This window comes from Helianthus annuus, chromosome 7 (assembly GCF_002127325.2).
Source record: "Helianthus annuus cultivar XRQ/B chromosome 7, HanXRQr2.0-SUNRISE, whole genome shotgun sequence".
Lineage (NCBI taxonomy): Eukaryota > Viridiplantae > Streptophyta > Magnoliopsida > Asterales > Asteraceae > Helianthus > Helianthus annuus.
In genome coordinates, this window is record NC_035439.2 from 135,895,493 (window position 1) to 135,906,465 (window position 10,973).

At 35.2% G+C, this 10,973-nt stretch overlaps 1 protein-coding gene across 3 annotated transcripts; it reads right to left on the bottom strand.

Moving 5' to 3' along the window:
- Window positions 1-9,452: 9,452 nt before the first annotated feature.
- LOC110867351 (oleosin-B4-like) lies at window positions 9,453-10,464 on the bottom strand. Of its 3 annotated transcripts, none has more exons than XM_035975315.1 (2): window positions 10,339-10,464; window positions 9,453-10,108 (listed from the first exon to the last, which is right to left on the bottom strand). In XM_035975315.1, the coding sequence occupies exons 1-2, from the start codon at window positions 10,414-10,416 to the stop codon at window positions 9,569-9,571; spliced, it is 618 nt and encodes a 205-aa protein (XP_035831208.1). In that variant the 5' UTR covers window positions 10,417-10,464; the 3' UTR covers window positions 9,453-9,568. The 3 variants fall into 3 exon arrangements, with proteins under 3 accessions (XP_035831208.1, XP_035831209.1, XP_021972115.1); XM_035975316.1 differs by lacking the exon at window positions 10,339-10,464 and having other exon boundaries at window positions 9,453-9,960; window positions 10,039-10,332; XM_022116423.1 differs by lacking the exon at window positions 10,339-10,464 and having other exon boundaries at window positions 9,453-9,789; window positions 9,934-10,332.
- Window positions 10,465-10,973: the final 509 nt, after the last annotated feature.

The following is a 10,973-nucleotide window of genomic DNA, read 5'->3' on the forward strand; positions in this document are numbered from 1 at the left end:
TTGATTATCTTGGATAACGAATTTGTGGTTAGTGGGATGGTAACTGTTTGATGTAGCGTGTGATACGATAACGAAGAACAAACACGTTGATTCTACGAATACCCGTGTAGGTCTTTTCCGAACCCCAAAATTCAACCCAAAGGGCACGGAATTTGAAGTGAAAAAGTTAGTAGTTTCAAAATTCAAGTCTGATTCTTCACATTACTAGATAAACATATAAATAGAAATAGAAATTCGAAATGGGCCTAAAAAAGACAACGGGCCAAACACAAGCCCAAAAACAAAATGCCCAAAACACTTCAAAAAACATAAAAACGTAAATAACTAATAGAAATAAGCGTTTTTTGGCCTGGACAATGACCCAAACCGTCGTGGGCCCAAGTTAAAGCCATTTTAGTGAAGCCCCTTTTGTTACACGATCTTAGGTCTCCAAATACAAGATGGCCCGCTCATCCACACTTGGGCCCGCATCACTATTTCTTGATTAATCACTTGCTTGTAAACTTGTTTACACCATGAGACTCGAGAGGGGTATTGGTTTTATCTTAAGATATATCTTATTTTGATTAGGAATACTTTCTTGCACGTAAGGGTTCTAACGAATTATATGGTGTTGATTACATGTTCTTGCTTGCGATTTATGATCCTTGTTTAGTAGTTTTGGTCTGAAATTGCTGACATGGTAGATTTGTGTTCAAGACTTGTAAAGGTGAAATATGTTGTTATATGATCTACTTAAATGCTTATCCTAGTGGCTGTATTGTGACCATCGGTATTGCTTTCTTTGATAAATGAGGTTAGAAAACTCCTAGTGGATGACTAGTCTATCTTTAAAGGTTCACATGAATGAATATCAAAAGCTCGCTAAAGAATGAGTTTAGGTGGTTAACGTGTGTTTATCCCGTTAACTTTTCGAAGAATTGTCATGTTAGAAAACTCCTAGCGGATGACTAACTGTCTCGAAATTGGAAAATTGAGTAAGTGCTTTTGTGACATATCTGATAGATAACATGTTTAGGTTGTTTGTGAAACAAGATAATAGTATATTTTATGTTTTAGATATAATTTAGATAACTTAGTTAAACAACCATTCACTTATCTTTTTATCTGGTAATCTAATGACAAAGATTTAGTATTTAATAACCTCATGTTCTATGGATCGATATCTGGCTCTTACCAATACTTTGCTACATATATGACGGGATACACTTGTCCTTTGTTGTGTGTGTTTTAATGTTAAGGTATAAACCATTTTTATAAATATTAAAACCCACGTGTATGTGTAAAATCAAGTTAAATAATATGTGTACATAAACACGCACCAGGAGCCTCTCGTCCCAAGCAGCTTCGTGCGAATGGTAACGCCTATAAATATGGGACTTGGGTTCTCTCATTTTAAAAGGTTTTGGAGTTCCCAGAGGGGAAACGCTGGAGAAATTTCTCCAGAATTTCGCCAGCTTGTAAAAGATGTAAACTCTTTCAGTATGAATAAAGCTTTCGACTATTCTGCTTCTACTCTATTCTTCTCAATAATATTCTACCGAATTAGTTATTTTCTATCCGAACTCCCGTCTAATCCCGCTGGATCTGGACCCTCATACATTAATAATTTTCCATGATTAATATAATTTTCATTTTATGTAATACGATTAAAAACTCATGGTAAATCCAAACACACTTGAAAAATTCCCAAAAATTCTACTGACTACTCTAGTATGATACCCAACAACTTGTTATATTCAGTTTCACCAAAACATGGGCCTAGGATCAAAAGCTCTAATTTAGAGTAAATTGCCATTTTAGTCTCTTAGTTTTATCCAAATTTACTATTTTAGTCCAAATAGTTTTTTTTTTGCCTCTGGGTCCTTGACTTTTCCCTTTTGTTGTCATTTTGATCACATACACTAACTCCATCCAAAAACTCCATCTTTAACCAGGGGTATTTTGGGGATTTTCATTTTAAATGTTTTCAATTGCCATTTTGATCCAATTCCAAAAAATCAAAAAAATCCAAAAAATCAAAAAAATTCCAAAAAATTCTAAAAAATCATAAAAATTCTAAAAAATTCTAAAAATCCAAAAAAATCCGTTTCGGCGTGAACCGTTTCGAACCCGAACCGTTTCGAGCTGCACCGTATAGACGCGAACCGTTTCGACCCGTACCGTTTCGACACGAACCGTTTCGAGCTGAACCGTTTCGACGCGAACCGTTTCGACCCGTACCGTTTCGACCCGTACCGTTTCGACCCGAACCGTTTCGAGCTGAGCCGTTTCGACGCGAACCGTTTCGACTCGTACCGTTTCGACCGGAACGGTTCGCGTCGAAACGGCTCAGCTCGAAACGCTTCGGGTCGAAACGGTACGGGTCGAAACGGTTCGCGTCGAAACGGTTCAGCTCGAAACGGTTCGGCTCGAAACGGTTCGGCTCGAAACGGTACGGGTCGAAACGGTTCGTGTCGAAACGGTTCAGCTCGAAATGGTTCGGGTCGAAACGATACGGGTCGAAACGGTTCGCGTCGAAACGGTTCAGCTCAAAATGGTTCGGGTTCGAAACGGTTCGCGCCGAAACGGATTCTTTGGATTTTTTAGAATTTTTATGATTCTTTTGAATTTTTTTGAATTTTTGGAATTTTTTTGATTTTTTGGAATTGGATCAAAATGGCAATTGAAAACATTTAAAATGAAAATCCCCAAAATACCCCTGGCTAAAGATGGAGTTTTTGGATGGAGTTAGTGTATGTGATCAAAATAGCAACAAAAGGGAAAAGTCAGGGACTCAGAGGCAAAAAAAAACTATTTGGACTAAAATGGCAAATTTGAACAAAACTCGGGAACTAAAATGGCAATTTACTCCCTAATTTACATGAACTAAGAGCATTCTCATCCAAACCGTCAAAATATGTGAGGGGTAGTTTTATATTATAAAGGGTATAAAAATGGTTATGAGTGGAGGAGAGAGAAAATGTTATTGTTCATCTGTATATTTGGGAGGACACTGTTCACCCAGTATAATTTTTTTAATATATATTGAAAGTGGTTGTGAGTGAAGCAGAGAGAAAAATGTAATGATAATATTATTTAATTGAAAAGGAGAGAGAAAAAGTATTTGTTTTTAGTGAAAATATATTGATATAGGAGTTGTTTTTTAGTAGAATGTATGTATAATTTGATAAATTGGATGAGAATGCTCTAAGAACCCTAGTTTTTCCAAGGTTCTAATTCAGATCCTAGGAATCCTCTATTGCAGAAACTAATAATGGGATATCGTAGGGCATGAAAAATTAAGGGTGATACTATACACACCCCCCCTAATTCCTGATTATACCCCCCCCCTATAAAAATATCACATCCATCAATCATTTGGTTTTTGTTTTTAGTCTTTCTTTGTCTTTTTGTTGTCTTTTTTATTTTATTTTATTGTCTTTTTTATATTTTGTTATTATTATTATTATTATTATTATTATTATTTACTATTAGTAATGAATTATTATTATTAAAATTGATAAAAAAAACGTGGTGGTTTCAAATTATTACTTCTTTTTACCTTTTTTTATATTAAATCCAAACATGGTCAAACATGGTCATTTTTTTTTTTACCTTTTTTAGTGCTCAAACATGGTCACATTGTCGTTTCTGCTATGTGGTGATATTAAATATTTGAGATTTTACACATTGAACACTTATAGTTGATATTTGGTGATATTAACTGAAGTTGAGAACTTAGTTGAGAACTTACTTCAGAAAGCTCTGCTATGTGGTGGTGATATTAAATAGTTAATATTTCCTCCAAAATATCACCATTTTCCTCCAAAATTGAGAACTTCAGTGCATTCGCTTCATATACTTCAGAAAGCTATTCAAAGAGCTGCATAAATTTACTTGTTCAAAGAGTGATCTATTTATGTTTCATCATAGCATTCAGAAAAGTTAAAGAGATGTCTGGATTTTCAACAGATCATGTATAGTTTTTAATTCCCATGTTTCAAGTTTCAACTTAGTTATATAATCAAGCTAGGTTAAGAGTCTTGTTTTAGTTTAAATGAGTTTGTTTGGATAATAAAGTATTAACTTTGACTTTTGGGTATATTAATCCTTGTAATGGGTATATTTATCACACCACTTATTTTATTGATATTTTTCGTCCATAATGTAACGAACTTGTGTGATGGATGGGTTATTTTTTAATGGCAAAGTAAGTATATTTAAATAATATAAGTTTAATAGTACGGAAGGAATCATGTAAGTGGTGCACCTGGAAACCTCCGAAAATATTTGTAAATTGAGAATGAGCACTAGAAACATGTTGTATTTAAAAAAAAAATGCAGTTCCAATTTTATAAGTTATGGATGATCCTACCCAAACCATTTGCAAAAATAAAGATTTTTTTAAGTGTAACTCAAAATACCTACCAGTTGTATCTTATTCTTTTTGTCCCAACATCAATGACCGCAACAAAAACACTTTTTCTTTTACAAAATGAACATTATAACTAATATTAGTTCACTTTTAGGTGTTCAAGTCTCGTGAAGAGTTGATGGAATGGGTTAGAAACACCGGACGTAGTCTTGGTTACGCTATTGTGACTAAAAGATCGAAAGCTAAAAATGGCTACGTGTCTAAAGTTGTACTTATGTGTGATCGTGGTGGTGTGTATAAATCAGATAAAGATTCAAGTAGAGAGACCGGCACTAGAAAGATAAATTGCCCGTTTGAAATGGTAGGGAAATTTTCAAAAAAGAATGGTTCTTGGACGTTTAAAGTAAAACCTGGTGAGCATAATCATCCACCCGGAGAATATATGGAGGGACACCCAATCCTCAAACGATTGACACCTAATGAACACCAATTGGTGGCAGAGTTGACGGGGAAGGGTGTGTTCCCAAAAGATATTTTAGGTGTTATCAAGGAGCGTGATGAAAATAATGTCTCTACAATTAAAAACATATATAACGCACGTGATAAAATTCGAGCAACGGATCATAAAGGGAAATCTTTGATGGAGGTGCTAATGTCTCATTTAAATGATAAAGGGTATACTTTTGAAATTTCTACCAATAGAGTTTCAAACATGTTGGAAGACTTATTCTTTGTTCCTAAAATCTCATACAAGTACTTCCTTGATTTTCCACATGTGTTGCTTATGGATGTCACATACAATATGAACAAGTATAAATTGCCTTTTCTTGAAATTGTTGGTGTAACTTATACCAACAAGACAATCTCCATAGCTTTTGCAGTTATGCGTAAAGAAACAGAGGAGAAATATCTTTGGGCATTAAACTGTTTAAAATCAACTCTAGATGAGAGGAGCATGCAACAACCACGTGTTATAGTTACGGACAGGGAGTTAGCTCTGATGAATGCATGCGAGAAAGTTTTTCCGAATGCTACCCGATTACTTTGTAGGTGGCACGTTTCTCAAAGTATATTTAGAAACTGCAAATCATTTTTCGCCACGGATCATGATTGGAAAATCTTCAATACAATGTGGAATGCACTCGTTGAATCTCAAACGTGGACATCATTCCTCCAAAATTACAAGCAACTTCAGTCAATGTTAATCCATCATCAAGGTATGTATTATTACTATAATTCTGTTAGTATTATTGTTACCATCGTTATCATCATTATTATCTTTGCAGATGTTTTGGATTACTTGAATAGTACTTGGTTAAACAAGTATAAAGAAATGTTCGTGTCCGTATGGACTAACGAATGTTACATTTCGGAAATCAGACAACTAACAGAGCTGAAAGCCAACATGCCAAGCTAAAAAAATTCTTGAATTCAGCAAATTGTACCTTAGATAAGATTGTTCGTCACATTGATGAAGTAGTGAACTCGCAATATACAATTGTTAAAGATAGCTTCGAAAAAAGTAGAACTGTTCTAATGCATAAACACAACCTACCAATGTTGAAGCTATTACATGGCTCTGTTTCTCATGAAGCACTTGATATAATAATAGCAGAGCGTCATTTAAAGCGTTCACATTGTCGTTGTCAAGTTCGTAAGTGTTATGGATTACCATGTGCTTGTGAAATCTCAAAGTATAAGAAAGCAGGTCAGTGTATTAAACTAAGATTCGGTCGATGTGCTTGGTAATATTTAAAAGCTGACAACTTATGTTTTAATGCAGGTCAATCTATTCCTTTAGATTCGGTCGATGAATTTTGGAGGAAACTCGAGTTACCAGTATATTGTGAGGATATTACTTGTGACGTCGAGTTGGAAAGTTTTAAACAAGCCTTCGATAATCGATCCATGCCTGGAAAGAAAAGTTTACTACAAAAGTTAAAAGCATTAACCAATCCAAGTATACCTTTTGTTGAAGAGCCTGATGTTAAAAAAAATACTCGTGGACGACCAACTACAAAATCCAAACAACAAACAATACCAAACCCTGCAATTCCTAAACCGCCCCTTCAACGAAGCTACTCTCAGAAGCCTCCAAGGCACAGTTCATTTACGAACTATCAAGAGCAGGATTACACTCAAGAGCCTGCAAGGCATAGTTCATTTACGAACTATCAAGAGCAGGATTACACTCAAGAGCCTGCAATGCATAGTTCATTTACGAATTATCAAGAGCAGGATTACACTCAAGAGCCTTGGAGACATAGTTCATTCGGGAATCTAGAGACTAATGATTATGTTGGTTACATCAGTCCAGACGTGAACTATCAAGTGCCTGGTGAAACAAGTCCGTTCACAAATCAAGATATTTACGGAAAAAAACCATTCAAGGACTATCCTGGTGAACCAAGTCCGTTCATGACACAAGATACAGACGGACAAGGTTTTTTTACCAACCTTTTAAACACACCGGGATATGATTTCATGGGGTTGAACCAAGATATTGTCGAACAAAGTTCTTTCGCCAACTCTACAAGTGCGCCAGGCTATGACTTCATGGGGTTGAACCAAGATAAAGCATCACAGGTGATACACAATTATATTCATCTAATTCCAAAAATCTTCCATGCGTATGTTACACGCATACATAACGTGTTAGGTGATGGAAATTGTGGGTTTCGGGCGACAGCTTCTGCTCTCGGGTACGGTGAAGATGAATGGTTATTTATCCGGAGATCACTGATGGAAGAGCTACTCGAGTTTAGAAATAAGTACACTAAGGCTTTCTTAGGCTCATTCAAAGATGTGTTCACGTCCTTGGCTTGGTCAGGATCGGGGTTTGCACCTGAAAAACACTGGATGATTATGCCAGAGGCAGGATTCTTGATTGCGAACAAGTTTAATGTGATCGTTCATTTTTTATCTCAAGAAAAAATAAACAGTTCTACTTGTTTTTCGCTTTGGAGAGACCCTCACGAGTTCCCAGAAAAAAAAAATAATTACAATTGCACACGTGAATGGTAACCATTTTATAATGGTAGAATTGCAAGGAGAGTATCCAATTGCCAGCACAAACAACCTATGGAAATTAATGAGAGAAAATGATGCAGCTGGCTGGGAGAATATATTTGAATCACGTCAAAATATGTATAAGTCTTGGATAGCACAACCTGCTACATTTGGGGGAAGTATAGATTAAACCTCGGTATGTAAATTATTAAATGATAATAATTTTGTAAAAAAGTACTTATTTTTATATAGCTTTTGTTACAGCTATAAATATAATTTGATAAATTATAACAATAAAAACTAATAATAAATACTATATCATAAAAACAATAATAATAATAATAATAATAATAATAATAATAATAACTAATTAATAAACAAATACTAAATAACTAATAATTAAATAAATGAATAAAAAAAAGACAACAAAAAGACAAAACAGGCTAAAAACAAAAACTAAATGATTGATGGATGTGATGTTTTTAATAGGGGGGTGTAATCAGGAATTAGGGGGTGGGAATAGAATGAGCCCTTGGATAGCACAACCTGCTACATTTGGGGGAAGTATAGATTAAACTTCGGTATGTAAATTATTAAATGATAATAATTTTGTAAAAAAGTACTTATTTTTATATAGCTTTTGTTACAGCTATAAATATAATTTGATAAATTATAACAATAAAAACTAATAATAAATACTATATCATAAAAACAACAATAACAATAATAATAATAATAACTAATTAATAAACAAATACTAAATAACTAATAATTAAATAAATGAATAAAAAAAAGACAACAAAAAGACAAAACAGGCTAAAAACAAAAACTAAATGACTGATGGATGTGATGTTTTTAATAGGGGGGTGTAATCAGGAATTAGGGGGGTGGGAATAGAATGAGCCAAAATTAAAGAAGTTAGGCTCTTGAATTCCTGAATTGGTGTCCGGATGAAGGAGATATCGTTCTTGTAAGTTTGGAGTCCTAGCTTGTGTTCTTGATAAAATTCCTGAATTATAAAGAGGTTTTGCAAGTTTTAGATGTAGGATATGTCGTGGAATGATTTCTAGAATAATTTGATACAAAATTCATGAACTTTGGTGGTCTAATCAGTTGAAAAATCGATTGGTGTTCCATAGCTCATTAATGGTTGTAATCTTGGGTTTAAAGAACCCAATAAAGTGTGATTATGGATGGTAACCGAAAGCTTGATGATGGAGGGCCATTTTCACTAAATTCCAACTTAAATGTGCGAAAAATGAAGATCAATCGTCGAGTCTTGGTCGTATCCTTCTTGATGAAGATTATGCTTCTGCAGGTGTCAAAGAGCATATAACATTCATTTTTATCAGAGCATAGTATAGGATCCCCTGCAGCTCAGTTGGCTGGCTGCGTTGTTTAATAAGCGAGGTAACCCAGGTTCGATTCTATTTTTCATTGTTTCCCTTCTTTTTTATTAACAAGCCTGCGTTTATTTCGATATAAATAATATGAATGAAGTTTTGTCACCAAATCATGCTGTAGTCCAGCTGGTCTGCGTGTCATTTTTGAACTGAGTGGTCTCGGGTTCGAGTCTTATGGGTCTTAATTTTTTATCACTTTTGTTGACCAGTTTTTTATAATTTACAATTTAGTCCCTGCATACTATAACTAACCTTTAATGTTAAACAGTTTACATAAATTGCAATTTAGTCCCTGCATATAAAATCTAAGGAAAACCGACGAAACTAACCAAGATTAATTTAAGAGTAAACTTCCGTTTTGCTACCTGTGGTTTGGTCACTTTAACGGTTTTGCCCCAAACCTTTAAAAATAGCCATTTTCCTCCAATAGTTTGCTATGGTTTTTCCATTTTGCTCATTGCGGGGAGCAAAATGGAAAAACAGACAATTTGGATGGAGTTAGAGGCGGGGAGCAAAATGGAAAAACCATGGCAAACTATTGGAGGAAAATGACTATTTTTAAAGGTTTGGGGCAAAACCGTTAAAGTAATTACCCACAGGGAGCAAAACGGAAATTTACTCTTAATTTAAACATACATATATTCTTTTAGTAATTTAATTATTTCAATCCAATTAACCAAACATTAATGCCAACAAGGAGAATAAAATTTCACACTTTATTTATAACATTTCGAACTCGGTTTATAATTCAAGTTGGGTTTCAGGGATCCGTTTTCGACGGATGTTACAGATGATGCCCCTAAACACGAGGAGATGGGCCACTTTTGTCTAGAACATAAGTCACCTGCCCTAAACCTTGTTTATTAACATGATGATGCCCTTGACCAGGAAGAGATGGGCCACTTTTGTGTGGCCCATAAGCCACCTGCGGAAAACCTTGGTTATCAACCTGATGATGATGCCCACCGCCGCCATGATGCCCACCGCCATGCCCAGCGCCAGGGGATGGGCCATTTTTGCCTAGAACACCAGGAAGAGATGGGCCGCTTTTGTGTGGCCCATAAGCCACCTGCGAAAAACCTTGGTTATCAATCTGATGATGATGCCCACCACCGCCATGATGCCCACCGCCATGCCCAGCTCCAGGGGATGGGCCATTTTTGCCTAGAACATAAGTCACCTGCTCTAAACCTTGTTTATTACCATGATGATGCTCAACGCCAGGGGATGGGCCATTTTTGCCTAGAACATAAGTCACCTGTTCTAAACCTTGTTTATTAACATGATGATGCCCTTGACCAGGAGGAGATGGGCCGCTTTTATGTAGCCCATAAGCCACCTGCGGGAAACCTTGGTCATCAACTTGATGATGATTAATCTTAGGCACGATCTTTGCCACTCTTGATGCTCGAGTCATATAATAATCTTGAGTTACAAATAAAAGGAACAAACAGATTACAACTCGCACGATCTTGGGCCACATGATATTTCAACCTCAATTTTTTAGCTAGCAAGATATATTGATATATAAAGATATACTCAGAGTTAGAATTTATATAGCAATCTTACCATGACCCGCAATATAGTGTTCACGTTTTTTGGTTTGTGAATTCGAAGAGTTATGATTCCTTGAATCACATGATTCATCTTCTATCTTTCAATCACATGTATCTCCCTGGTTAGTAAGCACAAACATTTTTCATGGCCTCACCTTAATTAATTAACTGATCATGATTCCTTCTATCACATGATTTATCTTCTATCTTTCAATCACATGTATCACCCTGTTAGCAAGTAGGCACATCTTACATGACACCACCTTAATTAATTAAATAATTAATTAGTTAGTAATCATTATTCTGATAACATAATTTATCTTTCACCTTTTGATCACATGTATCACCCTAGTTAGAAAGCTCACATGTTTTGCATACACCTTAACTAATGCAAAATGTTTGTACTTGCCTCCCTACTTAGTAAGCACAAACATTTTGCATGGCACCACCTTAATTAATTAACTAATCATAATTCCTTTTATCACATGATTTATCTTCTATCTTTCAATCACATGTATCACCCTGTTAGCAAGTAGGCACATCTTACATGACATCACCTTAATTAATTAAATAATTAATTAATTAGTCATCATTCATTCTTCTGATCATAGAATTTATCTTTCATCCTTTGATCACATGTACCACCCT